The sequence below is a fragment of the Xiphophorus hellerii genome, chromosome 24, assembly GCF_003331165.1.
Source record: "Xiphophorus hellerii strain 12219 chromosome 24, Xiphophorus_hellerii-4.1, whole genome shotgun sequence".
NCBI classification, from domain to species: Eukaryota; Metazoa; Chordata; class Actinopteri; order Cyprinodontiformes; family Poeciliidae; genus Xiphophorus; species Xiphophorus hellerii.
In genome coordinates, this window is record NC_045695.1 from 5,283,667 (window position 1) to 5,305,954 (window position 22,288).

The 22,288-nt window shown below is 42.4% G+C and overlaps 1 protein-coding gene across 1 annotated transcript in view; it reads right to left on the reverse strand.

The window, feature by feature from the left end:
* Positions 1–1,346: 1,346 nt before the first annotated feature.
* The window catches only part of LOC116716156 (Krueppel-like factor 7), a 45,618-nt gene continuing 24,676 nt past the window's right edge, over positions 1,347–22,288 (reverse strand). Inside the window, exons 2-4 of the mRNA XM_032557032.1 lie at positions 20,048–20,651; positions 11,024–11,147; positions 1,347–5,439 (exon numbers count right to left, since the gene is read on the reverse strand). Of these exons, the coding sequence (XP_032412923.1) occupies positions 5,388–5,439; positions 11,024–11,147; positions 20,048–20,651 (780 nt within the window). The 3' untranslated portion in view covers positions 1,347–5,387. The remainder of the gene's footprint in view (positions 5,440–11,023; positions 11,148–20,047; positions 20,652–22,288) is intronic.

Consider the following 22,288-nt stretch of genomic DNA (forward strand, 5'->3'; position numbering starts at 1 on the left):
ATATGGAATAACTCACTGATGTGACTGTGAAACTAAGTTTGACTTTAAGTAAAGTCGTTTTTCCTTGGCAAGAAATAGTAATTCTTCGTCTGTAGACAAAGGAACTCAATCAGAAGAAACCTGGACTGGATTGCAGAGCAAGTGGGATTAATCTGTGGAAGGAACAGACATATTTTAGGAACTTTTGAGTTTTTCTATAAAAAGCACGTCTATAAGAAGTATTTAAGTTTTGCTCATTGGCATCCCAGTTTGTCTGACCTTGTAGAGAATAGCTGATGTAGATTTCTGTGCTACCAAATGGTTCAGGCTTTGTTATAGGGACAAAAGAGGAAACCATAGTAGGATTCTCTTATACTTTGCTCTCCAGTTCACTCCATCCACTTCAATTACAAAACAGTACCAGATTACTGTTTTGTCTAAACTACAGACTGTTGAATCTCGTCAACAGTTAGCTTGTCTGTAAACTCACATTCCCGCTGTCGTCCATCGCACTGAAAGGCGACGACGCTCTAAAAGCGTTCCTACGACACGCGACCTTTACTGACAAATGGCTTCTTGGTTATTCGTGTCATCATGGGGCCTCTGCAGCCTCACGCAGACGATGTAGGGAGGTAGATAATACGCAGACTGTCTGTAATTACAGATAAAAGTACATTAAGTTCGACAGATACATGTAAGCTTCTTGATGAGGGTGCCCATTTCAATTAGGGAGCATTAAATGAAACTAAAAACCTTATGGGAGTTTCTCACTGCCAGACCCAAGGAGAATTAATACACTGCATAGGGCCATTTACCAGGGAGTAATTACTCCCTAATTAGCCATTAGTTATTCGATTACCCTTTTATCAGTTAGTCATGGTCAAAAGGCAGGAATAGTGGATAAGTCATCACCTTGGTTGGTAACAGATGTAATTAACACGCTGTAGCTCCCTTGGAGGGAGACAACGAGAGCGTGCACCGAGGCAAACCGAAGGTATTCCGGCTTATTTCCTGCGTCTGATCGAAAACGGAGATAAATCAGCCGGTCTTTTCATTCCTCTTGGGGCTCAGCAGAAACAGGAGGGTGTAAATTAAATTTGCCCCATCCTCCTTGTGACTCGTCCGCGTTCATGTTCAGCTCTCAAACTTGTGGCCGGACCTCTAAAAATACAGAACGGAGAAAAAAAAAAAATAGGAGTGCGTTGGTCAGTGAGAAGAAAAAGCAACGCGGTCGCTCTTTGTTAGCACGCCGAATGGGCTCCGTGATTGAGACTCGATAAGAAATCGGGGGGAAATATCCAGCGTGAAGATTAGTGATTAGGTGGGCATTGTCGCTCGGGGGAACAGACCAGCCAAAGAAGCAGGAATACTCCATGCCAAACTGCTTCTACCATTTATTACACATAATTACATTCTTAAATAAAAACGATTCACTGAACAGTTTCCTTGCATAGAGATATTACAATACCAATTTAAAAAAGGAATTATGAAACAAACCGGTAACAAAAATAAATCTTTCTCATTTTTCCATAATAAAGAACATTATCGTACCCATACGTCATAATATACAAATGATAAATTTGAAACACTTTGTACAGAGGAACACAAACAGAAGGACAATAGAGAGAGAGGGGAAAAGGGATCGTGTCGGGGAAAATGGAGGGAAAAGAGAGTGTGCTGGTAGAAAAAGGGGAGGTGCGTTTGATTTAAAATTCAGACCTGGTGGAAACGGAGGTGGTGTCACACATAGTAATGTATGTAACCCCCCCCACACCCCCGCACATTCTGCAGAAAAAGCTCGAGCTGCAGCCTCAAATGAAAGAATTTTTTTTCTTTAAATCAGTGAAAAATTCGAGGAATGAGCAGAGTATGCGTCTATAGGTGTTGGTGAAAAGTGTTTACAGAGTGTCAGCGTCAGTGTGTGGATATGGTGCTAAAAAAAAAAAAAAAACCCTACTGTACAGACTTTGTGATCATGGTAGAGCATGGTTGTTAGGACTGTAGACGGGTAAACAAAAACATCAGATATGCAAGTGATTTTTTGTTTTCTCTTGAAATAATAAAAAAAAAAGTCAGAGTGCAAAAACACAGACGAAGAACACACAGGCACAGCAGAACTGAATCAATCATTAAGATGACACGGAACGTAAACGCATCTTCAGAGACGACATGAAGACTTTTTTTTTCTTCCTCCCCCCGCCCCCAGAAAACACATTCACATTTCGAGATTTCATTTTCCCACGACTCCTGGAGAACAATTTTGTTTCCGTCAGCTGCCCCAAAAGGAGGCGGGCTAACATTTCAAATCGGCTTCTTGTTAAAAATTCAAAGAAAGTCAAGCAAACAAACATGAAGTCCCCCCCGCCCCCCAATGTTCTTGTTTAAATCCACAATTTCAATCGATGCGGAACAGTCTCCAGCTTATATATAAACACAGATTCATTCAATAGAAGCATATCGAACTTAAATACTGAAACACACACATAGAGCTGCCATCAGTGGTCAGCAGTCACCATAGAAAAGGTGAAACTGCCATTCTACGTTTCCTCTTTCATGTACAGTCAGAAAATTACACTACAGCAAATCTGCTTGAAATTTGAAATGTTTACGGCCTTTGCTTTATTGGTAGAGTCATGTTTTTGCACATATGATGAAGAAAATGCAGCGTGGATGGCCTTGAAGACTTAACAAAAAATATAGAAATAAATAAATAAATAAGTTAGTTGTTGTTTTTCAAAATCTCCAGAGTAAAATGTGTCACTTTTATAGTTTTTGAAAGTATGAACATGAATTATTTGTCCGTGAACGTTTCTTAGCTAGGACTGGGTAGGACCTTTAAGGGGCGTGCCAAATCCTGTAGCTCCGCCTACATTTTCTCCACCCAAAAGTCCAAACTGCAGCCTGGCATACTTGATTCTAAGTCATGTTAGCCAAATAAAAAGTAAACCTTTTGACAAACCTTCAACCAGCTTGAATTGGGGTTTTCACCAAACAAACGGTTATACCCAGCTATCATGTTGAACAGCATTGCTAGTTTCTGCCAGCTTAGAATATTTTTCTTTCACGAGTCGGCTCCACTTTTTGCTAAGGTTGCTAATGTTTGGAGTAAAATTGGATACAACAATTAGCAAAAAGAAGCGTTTTATGTGGTAATCTGTGCAGTGGATTTGTAAAACGGTCATTTCAGAGTTCTTGCAAGATGGCCACCGCGCCCAATATAATCTGCTACACATCAACCACAAAAACTAGTAAGTTTTGTTCTGCTGTTCCCCACTTCACAAACACTTGCCAACTCTGCTCATCCTACCTTCCTCAACTCCTGTCCACACATTGGACACCTTAAACAGTGTTATCTCTTTAAACTAATCAGAACAGTTTCACAATATGAGACGATAAGATTTTTCTAAGACGGCTCAAGCAATTGCCCTGTAATCTGCATAACACAAAGGTTTTTGGACTAAACATTTTCATAATTTGGCCTTTCTTTAAAACAGCTGGTGCTAGCTGGCAAATTTGTGCTTTAAGGTTTTCAGTCTTCTTTGTCCCTTCAAAAACTCTAAAGTTTGGTTTTCTAGATCAGGATTGTGACTTATTTCAGCTACACCCCACCAACACATATCTTTAGAGCTGTAACTCTGACGCAGACCTTTTACTCTGAAGACTTTTCCTTCAAGGCAATAAACCAGCAAAGTCAAAGCTAATCAACTGATATCCAAGCTTGTGTACAATCTTATATCCATCTCAAATGCATCTGTGAATTTAAGACATCTAAGAATTGGATTTTAGTTGTTTCTCTTTGACATGATGAAGGCCATGTTACACAATATAAACGCTAATTGCAGTTTTCCTGGTGTGGATGTTTGACTCGTTGTGCGTGTAGGTTTCGCTCTGCCACAGTTACATAAGCTGATGGGGCAATTACCATTGCTGACTGAGCAGATCCAACCTCCCCTAACCCATTCTAGCCACCCACTGAAAATCTGCACTCATGCTGGTCCATGAGAGCCGGTAAAATGTCAAAAGCTACCAGCTGTGACCAGCCAGTTTCTCCGAGTCCAGTCATTTTTCCCCTAACGTGAAAAAGAACAGAAACATTGTTTAGTTTGGTCTCCCCCACCATCCTCCAGTGTTTTAATGGGTCTTGCAAAAATGGCCAGGATTGCAACAGATACATTCACATTGATTTCTCTGACAGGACCCAATTGATTGATTGAATGTGCCTTCCTAAGGGTCAGTCCTGCGGGGGGAAATATTAGCATTCGACATACAGTACATGCTGGTCAGGGAGTCAGCAGAAATCTTCTTGGATGTACATAAAGCCAAATTTAGGGAGATGTCCAATACATGTTTTTTTTTTATTTGAAGTCAAGTCAGAGAGATGCTTAATTGGAAGAGTTCTGCAGGAATGTGAGCTGGATCGTCTTAGACCAGCGGCTTGGTTGGTGCCAATCACTCTCAAATCCCAAAGAGATCATTTCAGGCATCCGTCTTTTCTTTCCTTCTGGCTGCATCCATTTCCTGTGAGTTCTTCTCCTGTGACGCGTCCATTTAAAGTGTTCTTTTTCAAAAGAGTTACAGGATCTGTTTAGAAACAATATAGCCGTTAAATACATAGTGATCTCGTTTTGTGTTCGGTGTGCTATCGAAGTGGGCTAGCTGCTTGAACTTGTGCTCAGGTGGCACACGATAGCCAGCTTTTCATTTGGACATTGCAATGTTTTTTTTAAAATGGTTTTTCTTCTTCTTTTTTTTTTTTTTTACAAAAAGTTGGAAAGAGTCAATTGTGCAACCGTTTTTGTCAACAACTGATAAGGTCTCAAGAAGGAAACGCACTCTTAGAAAGCTGCCTTTCATCTCTCCAGACGGTCAGTTTCCTCTGACGTTCCCGGAGTCGATACGTTTGTCCCAGCAGACGTTGATCTGGGGTGGGGTGGGGTAAGTCAGTGCAACAGAACGACCACACATCGGTGCAACATGTCTCTGAGGACTCCAATGCCAGAAGAGCAGAAAGATCCATTTGGCGTTTGCCCAAAACTCTTAAGGATGATTCTAAAGGCTGTGGCAGGTTTGACAAGATGAATGCTGAAAATCTTTTTGAATATGTGGAATTTCTGAAGAGTAGGAATGTTGAAAACGTGTGACTGTACAAATGCTGAGCGATGCGGCTTGATCACTCATCGGATGATGAAAACAAAGAGCTGCCATGACGTCCCCCAAACCCTTGGAGAGTCATAGATAGGGTGTTGCCATTCTGTATTAGTGGACCAAAAAGGTTTGATCTCAGTTCGGCATATGACCTGGTCCTCCCGGTGTCTTCCAAATCCATCCTTTCTGTCTTCCGCTTGTTAGTTTCCAGCTGTCGAAAGTCCATCTCCTCCTTTCGCTCCCGTTGACCTCTCGCCGACTCCTCAGATGTGCCTTTTCATGTGCAGCGCCAAATGATCCGACCGCGAGAAGCACCTGCAGCCGAAGGAGGAGGAGAAAACAGAGAACAGCTCGTTAGCTCGTTACTAAAGCATGAGGAAGAAGTTTGTTTTGTAGAAGGAGCTAAATGTTGCTGTTAGCTAGTGAGTGCTGAGCCGCTAATGCGCACGCAATTAGTATATGTGTAACTAATTCATAATCAGCGTTTTCAGCAGAACTCCTAATGACTTCAGCTGCGCCATGAATAACTAGAGAGCCTGCAGATGGATCTGTTGAAACAGTGTTTGGGGGGGGGAGGAAGAGGAGGAAAGGAGGGGAATAAAAGGCGGCATGCAAAACATGCGCTGGGAAACGACAGCTAAATTAGACGGCCCGAAGCCTCTCATCTAAAAAAAACCAGCCTGGTGGAACTGCTGGGGCGTCGCTCCACGGTGGAAAATGAAATTGCTCTTGTCTTTTGTCATCAGCGAGGGGTTTTTGAAAAATGTTTGCGAAAATGAGGATTTCAAGCTGATTGCCACAAACTGACATAATAAAGGCTTTCAGCTGGCTCATTCCTGTGCCTGCTTCCACACACTCACACACATTTATGCAGCCTTTATCAGACCCTTACGCTTTTTTTTTTCATATGCATGTCTGGATAAACTATGCTTCCGCTAAGAGTTTGTAGAGGAAAACAACTGCTCTATTCCCATGAGTAGTGCTTTCCAAATAAGAGGGTTGCTTTGTAAGAGATAACAGGGAGCTGTTTGCTTTGGTAATTGGTGTGTAAGAAACATTTGAGAGGAAGAGTTCTTTTAGGGTGAATCTTATTTCATTATCAATCATTTTATTTGAATTACCACTTCCCCTTGGCCTCCTCATTTCACCCATTTCAAGAAGGCAGTGCATTGTTAGCCATCACTGAGTCCTCTTGCTTAAAAAGACCAGAGACATGGTAGAAGTAGTAGTTTTCAAAGTCAATTCTAATGTTTTTGACTTCAACTTTTAAGCCTTTGAGAGACAAGTCCAAGTCTAAAAGTCGGAATCAAATCTCAATTTGTCAGAGGGCAAGTCCGACTTAAGTCCCAAGTTCTTTGAGGGCCAAGTCCAAGGTAAGTATCAAGTTTTTGCAAAGAAAGTCAACGTCAAGTTTTACTTTTTTTTTTCTTAGGAGAAAATCCAGGTGAAGTTTCAAACGTTTTGCCCTCAAGTCTTTCAGCCCAAGACCAAATCAAATTTCAGGTCTTCATCGAGTGAAGTTAACATCCCCCCCATTGAATACATGCACAAGGTTTCATTCAGTGACGAGACAAAATTCATCCGATCCAATGGTTCTGAGGACTTCTAGAATTTTTGCCATGACAAGAAAATCTTATTGGGCATGTTTTCCACATGGCACTGTTAAAAGGACTTCTTCCAGGAGAGTGCCTGTCCTCTTTACACCTCCCATGGTGCATTTGCAGAAACCGATGTCACTTTGAGACCGTGGGTTCCCTTCGTGACACCATCTTCATCCCTAGGAACAATGCCCCAACCAGCCTACTGGAGACTAAGTGTTGTTTGGCTTAAAATCAACCGGAATATTCTTCTTGGAGAAAGTATCTGAGAAACTAAGGACATTTTCCAATTACAACATCCTGGTCACATTTTAAACCTAACAACACTGTCAGACAGAGACTCTTTTACGCCATGTTAATTATTAAAAACCAACATTACAGACGAGGTGACTTCAGGTTTCATCTTTCCAACACCTACAGTGCAGCTTGGACTCGTCTCTCCAGGAGTTTTAACAGCTTTTTACACCTTCAAAAATGTGACCAAAACAAGTCACACAGCAGGGTTAGGGATATGTTTGGAGCACCAAATGAGAAAAACAGAAGTATTGGCCTAAATGGAGGGCAGGGCCAATGACTTATATTTCCTTAATTATTCATTCTAGGACTTTAATGGCCCTATTAGTGTGATTGTTCAGACTACAAATTATAAACCTACTTCCAACCCATGTTCAAAAGTTAACAGGCGTTTTGGGTGAGAGGTGAAACATCTTCAAGAAACGAGAGAATCTTGTTGCCTTCTACTCAAACACTTAGCATATTCATGTCCTGAATGACTGTGGATCTACCCCAGCAAACCCCAACTCATGAAATCAGGCTGCAATATCCATTCTGTGGGAAATTATCTAATGATGCATATTAATATTTATCTCCAGAATTCATTAAAACACCTGACTTTCAATACACATCGACTGATATACAGAAGTTGGGTTCAATGGTATGAAATGGTTTGCTTACGGCAGTGGTTCTTAACCTGGGTTCTATCGAACCCTAGGGGTTTGGCGAGTCGGCTTCAGGGGTTCGGAGGAGCCTCTGCCACGGAGGTAAAGACACACTTGTGTGAAGTCGTGATGACAAAACACAAACTAAATTTAAAATAAAATAAAAAAATTAAGTTATTAAAAAATGTTAAATTTAAAAAAAAAAAATCCAAATGTATTTTTAATTAGTAAAATAGAAAAAAATATATTTTGGGGGGCTGAAATTCTTTTATGGGGCCGAAATATGTTTTGGGGCCCAGAATAAAGTAATATCGTAATTTGTTGTGAGTTCGTGCATTGCATTTTGTGTACCAGTAAAAAAAACATATAGATATGTCTTGAATTTGGAAAAAAAATAAAATAAATTATTTATCACTAAAGAAGGGTTCAGTGAATGCGCATATGAAACTGATGGGTTTGGTACTCAAAAAAGGTTAAGAACCACTGGCTTACGGCAATGAAATTTGAGGAATTTGGGATAAAATGGTAACAGTATGATTGTCAGAAGGGACCAACTAATTTGCCCTCTCTACATCACAAAGAAACTATTAGTACTCCCCACACCCCCTTACTAGCATAAACAAACTACATGTGGTGGTTAGGTGGCAGGATAAAGGGCATTTACTGCTATAATAAATGAATATGTCTGAACTGAATCAATCTAGAGCAACCAGAGACAGTAGACGCCTGAAGATACGACTATGGGATCTTCACCATAAAATATGTTGCAAAAAATTAAAAATTGTATTCACATGTCTTCAACTATTGATTGTTTTTAAGATGATCAACAGTTCGTCCTGTCTGCCTAACAGACAGGTCAAACCTCCATGCCATACCACTTTCTCTCCTACCTTTATGTGCGTGTTTATCCATACACACTCGTGGAATGAACAAAGTGCTACGGAGTCATTCGTCACTGTTCTCGTGTGTCTTTGGGGGTGTGGGGGTGTGTGTGTGTGTGTACACTCTCGGAGACAGATGGCGAAGTATGAGTCACGACTTGGGGGCACGACACCAGCTGGCACACCGTGGGTCTGTCTCACCCCACAACACCCCCTGCAATCCTCAATCTTCCCCTCGACTTTTTTTTTTTTGTCTCCACTGTTTCCCCTCTTCTTTAATCTCAGCAGGGGGCATGTGTGTGTTTGGGTCTTTAGGCTGGAAGGGCTGGACGCCTTCTGACACATGACAGAGGTGGGCCCAAATTAGGGGTATGCCTGTGGTGGGGCCTCCTGGTGGGGAAAAATACTGTACTTACAGTCTACCCAGCTGGGACTTGATTTAGCTGTCGCTGTCTGGCCTGCTGTTCATTAACACACACTTGAAGACCCCCCAATCTTATCGACATTAGGGAAAGTACCCCAGGTGAGAAGGGACTTCTTTTTGTCCTTTAATAATGAACCTATGCATGATTCAAGAGGTCCCATATTCACTAACTTCCTCTATTGTGTCCAATTTCCACACTGTCGCTGTACTTAAAAGCCCCCATACAGTAGATAGCTTACGCCACATTTGACAAATGGATGACATCTTCATTGAGCTCCATCCTCATGAATAACTTAAGATTGTTGCACATAATTTACACAAAGATCAACCTGGAACTATGCTGCAAAAAGAAACTGAAATATCATCAAAATAAGTTATTTATTAAGAAATTTGTTGACAGTTGAAATAAAAATAATTAAAAACCAATAAAAACATTCTTTGTTACAATGGACTATTATGGCCAGACTAAGAAAAGAAAAAAAGTGATCAAATGTAATTACAAGAATAAAGTTGCATCACATTATATGACTTTATTCATGTAATAAAAAGGTTTTCCTTAGCCTGCCCCTAAAACTCCATCGTACCTTGTTATTTTGGCAATGTTAAGCATAAAAATATACACAAAATCTTACACAATTTTCTCAAAAATATTTTAAATCAGTTTCATCCAGTCTTTGTATTTTCAAACATTACATTTGGCCAAAAACAAAACAACAAAAAACTTTTACAAAATCTGAAGATGTTTTTTAATTGTAATAATGTAGGTCACAATATACAGTATATAATATGTCTGCGTCTATAATTCAGAGCTTAAGCAATTCTTTTTTTAAGGAAGAAATACAGTAAAACTTTGAATTAGTAGAACGTAAACTCAGTTTCAGAGTATATCCTGGGCTAATTATTATCATTTTACTTCAAGAACAAGCAACCAATTGGATATCCAGTTAACCTTTTCTATTGTCTTGCAGTGTTTTGGTAAGGTAAATATTTAAATTAGTTTTTTATTCATTGAAGTTAAAGTCCTCTTACCACCTTACCAAACTAAAGTTCTGTAAAATAAATTGGGGGCTCGTCCAGGAATTTAAGCCTTAAATACCTGCAAAAATGTGCCTTTTTCTTACAGGAATTCTTTTCCAACTAACTAAAAACACTTTTCTATAGAAGGACGATATAAAGTGAAACATTTTTGTGTTTAAAGCAAATTAAAACTGAGGTAATATTAAATTACTGCCCAGATTTAGAGTAAATTTTAAGTCAAATATATTTTTTACCTTTTACAAACAATGGTTTTAAAGACAATGAAAATCACTTTCTCACTGAAATTACTCTGCTTCTTTCCTATCACTTTAAATTCTTTATGGATATTGGAGGAGCCATAAAAAATGAGTTTAAATTAAAACAGTTTTTTTTCCCTGTCTTGTTAATTCTATAGAAAGTACCCCTGGACCAGTGCTTCAGTATCTGACTTTTTTTTTGTCTTGTAAAGTGCATTAACACAACATTTATTGTATATTAGCACAGTTTGAATATAATGACAAAAAAGCAAAAATAACATATTGGCTATTTTGGTGCACTGCTTGAAAAATACATTTCTGCTTGAAAAATGTAGTGCTCCTTCGATTTTGCAAAGTAAAACAATTTCAGTAAATGTTAACTGATCTTATAAAAACTCCACCTTACGGGCCCAAAACAGAAGATTAATATGTTATAGACTTTTGTGTGACGGCATTAATTGATTTCACACCTGTTTAGCACTTTTGTTCCAATCTGAAAGCAGCCTCCATATCCAGGCTCAATCCTGCATTAATATGCAGCGCCAGGCTAAATGCAAGCAGAGTGAGCACTCTCTGGGTGCTCCCCTGAAAGACTTTGCGGGTTTCAAAGAAGCACACATTAGTAATCCTGCCAGCACACGTTCAAACTGGGTCAGAACCAAAACAGTTTAGAATGTGTTAGTATCTGGTGGCAAACTTTGCAGAAAACACAAATAACAGCGGGAAAATGGGAGAGAAACGCATCAGACGGCGTGGAAGGAGGGAGAGTTGTGTTTTGACAGACCTGTCACAGTGGTTGCACTTAAAAGGCTTGGCGCCCGTGTGTTTGCGGTAGTGCCTCGTCAGCTCGTCGCTCCTGGCGAATCGCCACTCGCAGCCCTCCCATGAGCACTTGTACGGCTTCTCACCTGGAGCGTGAAAGTAAAGAAGGAAATATAGATAAGCACCACTTTCATCACCCGTCATATTCTTATTTAGTTATGAGCCACAGCAGCAAATATCAGGTTCCTTTGAGTTAAATATAGTCAGAACAAAAAAACAAGGAAATTTATGTTTGGTTGATACATCTTGGCAATGCCTGATACACTGTTAGACAGCTAGTTTGTTCCCTCTTAAATGCTTTCATATTTACAAATGTGAAGAACTAGCAGTGCCAAGCCGCTTTTGGTGAAAGCAGTGACCCCTCTCAATGGAAAAACCAAGGCTCGTCATTAAATGTGTTTCCATCGTTTTGCTGAAGTCTCGCATTAGAACAGGTTGATGGAAATGGTAGAATTTAAAACAACTTCCTCAATTTCGCAAAAAAAGTCTTTATACTCGCTTCAGCTGGTGCCAGTTTTTCCAAAAAGAAAAAAAAAAGAGTTGAGTCATTAATGGGATATGAAAATATATCTGCCGAAACAGTTCTGTAGGCGCGCATTTCAATTGCCGTTCTGTCTCTACGTCACCAGACAGCATGTAACATCGCCAATACTAGTTGACTTGACAGAACAATTACAACTTGCCTGACAGCAACAAAGTGTTTCTGAAATGCGTGGTCCATGCTAGTTAGCAACCGCTACATCCTGTTTATCACAGCCATGCGTAGAATCAATATCTGACGAAATCACGCTCTGCATATGCAGGTTGATCTGCTCTGAACCGGTAGATGGAAAACGTGCCGAATTCGCATTTTCTTTTTTCTGTTTTGCGACATTTTAAAAGCTTGCTCAAAGTTTGCATAACAGTGAGATTGAATCATAGCTGATGTTGGAGGTTTCTGCAGGGTTAAGCAAGTCCAATTTAAAACGTTTCAAGACAGCACCTTAAATGAAATTTAATACAGAAAAAAAAACTATGAATCTTACAATCAAGCATCGCAAAAACGGACATTTTTGGTGTCTGTTTCAGGCTCTTGGCAGCAACTTTGTGCTAGTTACACAAAGTTGCTCTTTGTGTAACTAAGATTGCTCTCTTGTATGGGTTATCGATAGAAATAACCCAGCGGCAAAAATAAAAGTCCTTCAGCCAACTTGTGATTAACTTGCACTAGCTATACAGCTAGCTTTGGTATATTAGCAGCTACTTTTGCCTGACAGAAGAGTCTAACAAGAAATTAAACTCCATATACAAGATGAAATAGTCCTGCAACAAACATTTGAAACCTGTGATTAATGTTTTTAAGGCCAGCATCTTTTAAACAGAGTAAGACATTTTGTAGCCTTGAGTTCAGATACATTGGCTGAAGAATGAGACGCCATCCCAGGGCAGTGTGTGACCTGGCTGGTGTCAGACTTCCACACATTACTAAGGCCCCATTTGTCAATGGAGTGAATTGTTAAACTGTCAATATGTCTTCTTTCTTCAACATTCAGACATCCAATCTTATAGCCTATACCAGTCAATAGTCACTGACCAGCGATGGCATTTCTTTATAAATTTCTTGTGAATTTCCCTCTGGGATTATTAAAGTATATTCATTCATTCATTCTTTCATGGAGAAATAAACATTGTTCCAACAATGTAAAACTTACTGCCAAGGAGCATTGAAAAAAAAAATCAAACAATCGGACAAAGAGAAATGTTAAAAATTCCCCATTCCGTATGTAAGTTTGCCCTTTTTTAGGAGACTGAAAATATAACGAAATGTTCAACTGGAATGGAGAAGCTCCCACTGGTCTACGATCCTGCTGAACATGCAAAAGAGCAGAGAAGGGGTGGAGCGGGAGAAGCGAAGGTGGGGGAGCGTGGGGGGTGGATTAGAGTCAAGGTGGATGAGAGTCTGGGAAGAGAAGGTGAGATGAGTGTGAGTAGGAGAGAAGTGCCGCAGAAGTGGATTAAGGCAGAGGAGGCTGCAGATATGCCGGCAGGGACAGAAGAAGGAGGAGGAGAGGGGGTGGTGATAATTAGGCCAGTCACATAATGGCAAGGAAGCCACAATACACCAGCTGCGTCCAGCTCCAAAGATGTCAACTGCATCAGTCACATCCCATCTGGTTGAATCCAGACACACTGACCAGCACAGCTTGAGTGCTTTCCACACCAACGCCGGCTTAATCCATCCAATGTGACCATGAAGGAGACACAATCGATGGATCAACTGCTGTCAAGTTCTTGTTCAAAGACGGCGCTTGTTTTACGGCATTATCGGTACCACGGGATGTAGAAATTCCAAAAACAAAAAGAAAGGGAAAAATCCATGTTTGCACAGTATGTCCAGGCAAACAAGTCAAAGGGAACATCTGCTGCTAATTCAGTGGGAATCAACATGAATCGCCAAGCAAGCCGCAACAAATCTAAAGATGAAACAGATCTCACAACGTCTGCTCGGTTCAAGGACCGTGGATCAGCCAGAAGCCATGTTGAGGAACATTTAATTAGCAGGACTCAGAGACGTGAGAAAGGTGTGAAATGAGGGGCCGGGGGTCCGACCACTGAGGAGGTGATGATCTCCAAGTGACGAAAAGACACGTCTTCACTCTGCACTTCTGCTATTTGCAGAAACATCTCTTAAAATTTCTGAGGTAAAATTTTAAGTTTTTGCCACATCGGTTTATAATGGATAAACAAAGTACTGTATGCAAGAAAAGTTGCAAAGTAGAGAACCAATCATTACTTTTGAATTCCACACCAACACCTTTTTTCTAATGCACTACTAAATCTAACCACAAAGTGGAGTTAAATGACTAATGTGCTCCTGAAAAGTCAATGAGCTCGTGAAGGACTACGGCGCTGCGTTTATTAAAATACAAGACTCCCCTCTATTTGTGGTTGAGTAGTAGCATTATTTGTTATATGGTATTTTCTTTCTAGCTCACATCTAAAACATTCCAAAGAAAATGCAGCTACTTAAGATGCTTCAGGCTGGTGTTTGCAAATCAGCCAAGCTACAAGCGCCATTCATTTTCCTAGGTGCTGATTGGCTGAACCACCAGGAACCAGTGGTTCTGCTGTAGTGCTGACAGTTTCCACTGTGTATATCAATGTAATCCGTATTAAGGTAAATTAGGAAGTGGTGTTAACCTACTGACAGGCGTTTGGAGTACACTGTTCCTACCGTTTCTGCCTTTGTCTACTTCTGCAGTTAAAGGTATGTTTAGAAAATACTGCAATATTATAACTGTACTAGACAATTGTAATCACAAATCTTCTATGAGGATCCATAAATGATCTTCTGTCAAATTCTAAGACAGAAAATAAGTTGAAGTTGGTATCTAAAGCACTCCACACCAAAGCACTGCAGAAATATCCGGTAATAATGGTGCAGAGGAGGCTGAAGACCTGCTAGTGTAACACCACAAGTCTACAGACTAGTTTATTGTTCCGCTGGGTGATTTGGTTTAGAAATGCTGAAAACTGCACTGTTTTAGTGTTTATGGGTTTTTTTGTTTTTTTTTACAAACTATCACTGAACAACCACAATAAATAGCATATTTGATCAAACTGAATGTTATCCACCCTAAACGGGTTAGCTTTTAAAATGTATTTATGGACACAGTTTCACTTTTCAATCACAAACAGTAGAAGAAACATTACATACGGTGCTTTTCATAAAGTATTTTCCCTCTTACGGATCACGGCTGGTTTTTCAGACGTGAATTCTTCAGATCAAGCAAAAATTTATTAGCTGACAGAAATGACCTCCAAAAATTATTTTAAAAAATGAGATTACAAATTCATATCACGTTAATTAAATGGAGTGAAAGCAATTCAAAACTATTCCTGTGAAAATATAATAACCTCACTGTTACTCAACAATGCACCATGTCTGACAAGGTTTTGCTTGATATAATTCAGTTCGCTTTGGTTTGGTCTCAGCAGTTAGTCCGGTTCCCTGGACCCCGTCCGCAGCAGGTCCGACTCCTTCCGCCTCTGGCCAATGAAATCCCCAGGAGGCAGGGATGCCTGTGTGTGTTGCCTAGCAATGTCTGCAAGGGGGAGGGGCGCGTCGCATCTGTACGTGTGTGAGAGTGTGTGTAGTTGGGGGGGGGGGAGTGAAACACGAGGAGGCAGCAGTCGGCGCAGCCGGCTGGATCTGGCACCGGCACGCCGCCGGCCAATTAGCGAGCGCGCTGGCAGAGCGCGGAGCCAGTTGCTTGGTGGTGATAGTGGCGGTGGAGGAGAGGGGCGGGGCGGCAGCCTGCAGCAGTACACAGCCACTCAGCTACCGACTCCTCCAACCATACACTGCTCACGTTGCCTGGCAACAAGCTCCCCCTCCCCTCCATCACCACAGCGCTCGTCTCTCTTAAGAAACCGTCCGACAACCAGGCGAACGCAGCCGGCTCCTGCTGCCTCTCACCAACACCGTTCTAGACTGACAGCTCCATCTAATCCAGATTAGCCCCAACTCAGCCATAATCAGATTATATTACTGTTAACTTTGGATTAGTTTAATGAAAACACTGAATGAAGATTATGAAAGTTAAGTGGATTATTTATGGAAAGTGTTAATTTGTGCGTCGAGAAAAAAAAGAGCTCCATCTGTTTTCCGGCTGCTTTTCTTATTCATCTGAGGAAGCGGCATATGTGCAGTCTCCTTCCAAAACACATTTCTCATGTGTAATCTGATAACTGGGTGTTTCCCTGAGTCACCGTAATCCCATTATGTGTAATCTGTTACTTCCGAACGCTCTCCCGTGTGCGCGCCGCGCGCCGCGCGCCGCGGCCTCTCAGGTGGCAGCGCTGGAACTTAATTACATTCCCTCCATTAGCCAGAACCCGGGCAGAGCGTCTGGGTCTCCCAGGTCATTACAGACGCTCGGGCTGGGGCGGCACCGCGGTGAGGGAGAGAGGACAGACACACAGTTTAGAGGGGAACGACGGAAAATGAAAGGGATTTTCTGTTTGTGATAAATGAAAGAGGCAACAGAATTTTGGCCGGTTTTTTGGGGTTTTTTTTTGCAAAAACGGCAAAGAGGCTCAAGTTCAGTCAGGAGAGTATGTGAACATCAGTCGTCAAGCCTTACGTCTAGATTTCGACTGAACCATTATCACATGTGCCAGTTCAAGCATTCAGGTGTAGCTCTGTGGATGGATGAACGGATGAACCTCTAGATGTATGGATAAAAGGAAATCAGTTGACCTTAGCTGACCCCACCTACTCTACCTCAGCAGCAACTTTTGTTCATGAATCCCTTCTTGCCTTGTTTCCTTTATGCATAATTATGAAATCGTTTCTTCTCCTGGACTTCGTGGGAATCCTATTAATAAAAATCACATTCTTCAAAGGAACAGAGCTCATTTATTTGCTGCTATTTAACAATGCCTTATCAAAACATGGAGGGTGAAGAGGAGAGTGGCAGAATATGAGCAGGAGGAAGATGAAAACACGCAGGTGTATTCCAGAAAGACGCGCTTTAAGGAGGACAGAACGGAGGATGAGGCGAGGTAATGAGAAAGCAGACAGAAGGCAGAACAACCCAACAGTCTTCGGTTTTTTGGGGAGGTTTTTCACCCGGGCCTCAAAATCTAATTGTACTATTCCTTATCTGCCATAAGCCTATTCACAAAAACAAGCTCTTCTACAGGGCACTGTCATTTCCACTCAGCCCGTCTAATTCCAGATTAAATCGTAGCCTTTTTCCCCTCGTTTGGTAATTTATGGAAATTATAACTAAGAAAAAGAGGATTTGAGTAATGACATCTTTAAACTTGTCAGGATAATGGCTCAGTGAATGAGGGAGCCTGTGGCACTGTTGTAGGCTGCAAAGAGGTTCTGTACTGTACCTCCCCCGTTTGTCTCCGCTTTGTTCACCCAGCGCCTCTATCTCTTCTTCTTCTGCTCTTCGTCTTACTTTTGTTTCCTTTTGTCAACAGTTCCTCCTTCGTCTTCCTACCTCACTGCTTTGAGTGACAAGACAGGTTTCCTTTCAGTGCAAGTCTCCCAACAAGAAAACGTTGGCATTTGATATCTTTTAAATTAGGAAATCACAAACTTATTCAAGGTTCAGTATTTCGCAGATTTTTCTGAGGTAACTTGACTCCAAATATTTGCAGAAAAAGTTTTGATTTTCCTAGAATTTCAGCAAAAAATTGAAGGAACTGTTTAAAACACAACATCAGTGCGGACCATGTTGAAGAAATTAATTCCTTCCAAATGGATTTCAATAAAGTCCCAGAATATGACGTCCATCTTCCCACAGCATGATGCTGCGACTGCCATGCGTTACCATGGAAATGGTGCCCAGGGTGGTAGTTAGCGGCAGCTAACAACTGTTAGCTGCTACAACGGGGTACTGCTGCCAGACTAAGAACTTTTTAATAAAAAATGTAATTTAATAGCAAGAACAAAGTCAGAATATTATCAGAATAAAGTTGTAATGATACAAAAATAAAGTCATACAAAAATAAAGTTGTAAAAATATGTGAACAGTCATATCAAAAGAAATGAAGTTATAATAATGTGAAAATATTCATAATAATACAAGAATAAATTCATAATACAAGAGTCAAGTCATATTATATGCGGAACTATGTTGCTCTGTAAATCCTCTTTAAATCTTTAACCTTGCCATTTTCTTTTTACTTTAACAAATAACAAAATATTTAAAATATTTTCTACGACATAATCAGTCGTCTCATTCTTGAAACAGAAGTACGTTTGGGCCTCTAATCGCAGTGCTCTTGGAAGGGGGGGGGGGGGGGGGGGCAGAGGTGCCCTGCTGGTCTGGGAGCCCGAGGCCCTGGCTCAGCTGGCTCAGGCCCTGGTTCGGCCTTTGAAAACCGATAAAGGAGAAACGGTTCTTTTTTGGTTTTCCTTCAACAAAAAAGAAGGAAAACCTCGAAATGCAGCCTAGAATTTGTGTTTGACCACATTTAACCGGGATCGCCAGCAGAACGAACCTCTGCCTGTCGTCCCAGTTGGTATGATGGGTAAATCCCAGCAGTGGTAGACCTGCCACACTGGGAGGAATCAACGATGGCACGCCTGCTGGCCTCTTGCTGCAGTCAAGCCGATGCCTGCACACCACTGAGGGTGTGATCACACGTGCATCATGTCTCTGGTATCCCCAGCATGCAAAGGTTGACAACTTGATAGTTTTGGGGGTTGTTTTTTTTTCAAAATCACACCCATGAAAATAGAAACAAGCACATGTGGCGTCTCGGCGAGGCTGCCTCGGTGATCCGTCAGCGGCGCGGGCGGATCCGTTTAGACGGCGGGGAGAGGAGAAATCTAATACGGGCGGCTGTAAGTGTGTTTGGCGTGATGGACGTTGGTTTCTGTATCCCTCCGGTTGGAAGAAACAGCTATATACGTATTAAATGTCAATAATCATCCAATTATAGCTCCTGCGCGCCTTCCTTAAAGGCGGTTGGAGACCAGACCTGCTAAACGCAATTATTTCTGATAGAATCTGAAACGCACGGTTCTCACCTCGGCAACCAGATCAGAAGCAGAAAGTCTCAGGAGTTCAGTGAGAACACCCAACCCGAAATCCTGCTAATTTATACCAGAAACCCTGATTGTTATCCCTCTGCCTCATTCTATTGTCTTAAAAATGATCCTAGCAGAACCATGTTCTCCCACCTCGGACCTACGGAACGAACGGAGGACAGGTGCCTGGGATGAAGCTGGGAAATGGCGGCCTATCCAGGTCAATCCATCCATCACTGTGCAGTTACTCAGTTGGAGGACAGCTCCCTGACAGAGGTCTGAGTGGTTCGGGATTGAGATGGAAGAGCTGGAGAGTTATAGCTTCTGAGCCCTTTCCTCCCTCCCCCCTCCTTCCTTCCTTCCTTCCTTCTGTAGAGGAACCTTGACAAGGAGGACCTGCTCCAGTATGGCAGGGAGATTTACTTAGAGGGCGATAAATGGAGAAGGTTCTGCCAAAGTCATTCACGTTTTTATCTTTCTTTGCTTTTTTTTTAACGGCGCAACCAACACCTTCTGTGGGTCTGTAGAGGATCCTCTATAGTTATTAACGTCCTAGAATAAACGAGGAAACGCATAAAACCGTTAAATAAATTCAACTTTTATTACAATATCAGAATGTCAAAAAAATTAAAAAAAAAAATTCCAGATGACTCAAACACCTCTTATTAAACTCAAATTCCTTGGCCACAATTCAAAATGGGAAAGACAAGTGAACATGGAAGTCAAGTAATAGAAATAATTTTGTCTTTCATAGTCAGACATTGAATATAATAAAATGTGGCCATATCTCATCAGGGCAATACCTCATGGTAAGCAGGAGGATAAGACTTGGGGGAGGTGGGGTGGAGGTGGGGGGGTGGGGGGGTATCATGTCACCATGGCAACCGCTAAACAGCAGCAGGTCAGGGGAATTTCTTTTCTGTCCTACCACCACTAACATAAACACGGAGTTTGCGTAAGTCTACTGGATCTTTGCTTTGGTAAGAAACTCTCTGGTATAAAACAAAAGAAGTAAAAAAAAAACAAACAAAGAAATTACACCAAGACAAGTTTATCAAGCTTAAAAAGACATCCAGAACAGATGTAGAGAAAACAGCCGCCATGCTTCTTATATTTAGAAGAATACAGATAAAACTCAGAGTGCAGTTTTCTGGCCGATCACCGATCTTTCAAAGGCCTGACCTGTTGATTCTGGTTTTGGCCGATATAAAATGTTTTGGCTGAAAAGTTGCCAAATATAACGACAAAGTTATTAAGTTGGAAACAGTAGGGTGACTATTGTTAACGGAGCATGAGCAGATGTTACTCTGCTGTGATTTACTCTCACACCAGAGTACATCAGTGCCTGTTTTTCATACCTTTGTGGAGGCAGACGAGGTTAGTGGATAACAAAATCCACCTGGAAAACAAACATTAACAATTAAGGAAAGGAGCTACGAAGCTTCCCCTCACCTGTATGCGTTCTCTGGTGGGCCTTCAGGTGGGAGCTCTTGGTGTACACCTTCCTGCAGCCGTTGAACTGGCAGCGGTGGATCCTCTTCTTGTTCTCTGGTAGCTCTCCCCCGATCAGGCACGCCGCTCCTTCCTCTTCCTCTTTCACCTGGACCGGAAGCGCGTGTCCCGTCACTAGCCGGGCAGCGCTGAGCCCCACCTTCCTGGCCACGAGCTTCAAGGTGAGCGTCCCGTCCGCGGAGGCCGTCAGCGTCTGGCTGGGTTTGACGAGGTGCCGGCCCAGCTCCGGAGAAGATGGGGGAGTTAGAGAGGTGACGGCACTCAGCTGGGCCAGGTGGACCTCTTCCGTTCCGTCTGAAGTTTCTGGCCCTTGCCCTTTGGGTTTGAGGTCTTTTGTTGAGGTTAAGTTCTGCCTCATTGGACACAGGGTGACTGTAGGTGGGCTTGGAGGCTCAGGGAGGCCTGGGAGCAGAGCCTCAGGCAGGTCTTCTTCGCCGTCCTCCTTCAAGTAGGCCGGAGTCAGGAGGCCGTCCAGGTCCTGGTCGAAGAGCTCTGACAGACGCTTGGGCTCCGTCTGCAGGTAACGCTCCAACTCCAGGCAGGTCTGCGGCACAGAGAGAAACACTCAATTACATTCAGATCAGGCAACTTTCAGGCATGTCCGTCTTCCCTCGCACGTACCACTTAGCCGTTTCAACAGCCATCAGATCATCCGTAATGCTCCAACATGAAAATCCCCCCCAAAAAACCTGCACGAGGCTTTGCTGCGTTGCACAGCTGTCACACGCACAGACAGCCACAATGACAGCCATGATTACCTGAAAACTCCAGCAAGACGGCTGATTAAACCCTGATTGATTGCAACTGCTGCAGAGAAGAGTGGATAGCAGGGGAAGAAGTCCCAAACTGTGCAAAACCCCCACAGAGCAACATTTTATGGAGCTTTGACGAACCAGCTTCCCCTGGGTAGAGATAGGGAGATTTACTCTGCTGTAGTTATGGTCTGCTTCATCCCTTTTACTCCAAACACCTCTCCCTACGGAGAGCAAATAAGAGACTTGCATCCCCTGTTCCTGTGAACTGGCATCCTGAGAAGTCTATTACTTCACAACAAGCTGGCAAGACTCTAAGCAGCGAGGGCCCGGCGCGGGGAGCGAGGCGCTCCGTGTCCAAGGATGAAGCTATTATGTTTGAGCAGAAACGGCGGCGGTTTGATCCCGGGGATGGTTGTGTTTCGCTTGTACCCGCTAACCCATTCTGACAGCCGAGCTGGAGGCTAGCGGCTCCGTTGGGTGCGTGCAACTCGCCTCTTCGTTGGCGCGTAAATAGGCACCGACAGACAGGAGTAGATGGTCCCATTATCAGGAATAAGACTGCACAGACTGAACACATCAGAGACGTTTAGGATCCCACTCCAAACTCGCCTCTTTCCTTGTTTGCACCTTCTAAAAATAGAAGGGGTGTCTGTTGCTAAGGGAGCGCGGTTGCTCCTCGAAGCTATTTCTTTCTAGGAACAAAACAGGGCTTCAAATTAAAACGCTGTTCAGGACACATCTACAGTGAAAAGTGGAGGTAATGCGCCGTGTCTCCTATCCACACTGTACGCCTACATCTTTCTTCTTTCCTGCAGTGAATTGTCTTTGTTGGTTCAAGGCAATGAAATCCCAATAAAATAAGAGGGATTTATCCTCTGTTATGCCTACTTTCAGAACTAAGTTAAGTATTGACGGTGTGAAAACATGGGAAGCAGGGAATATACCGGCACTTAAGCTTTTAGAGATATAGAAGAAAAAGAAACTGCTCTGTCTGCAACATTATCTGAAAGTATCTTTCAACCTTTCTCGTCACTTCATCGTCAACTCAACCCAGATCGATTTCCTGAATTCAACCTTTTCCTCTGTCCTCCTTTTTCCTCGTCGTCCCCTCCTCTGCCTCAGTTGAGGACTAATTATCTTCTAAGACCAGCAAGTCGAAGGGGACTTTATTCAGCAAACTGCTGAGGACTGCAAACCGCACCGTGTGTGCTCGAGGTAAGGCAGCAGAAAAGAGGATAGAAGGCGTTAAGCGAGAGATGGTGCGGAGCGGGCGATGAAGGAGAAGGAGTGATGGAAGGACGAGGCGAGGTAGGCAGGCAGAGGGGAAGAGAGAGCAAGGGAAGGTCTTGACTTCATTCTCACCGCGGGGGGCGAATCCGCTTTGCAGCCGTGACATTTGGCGTAACGGGATCCTGTCAGCGGGCAA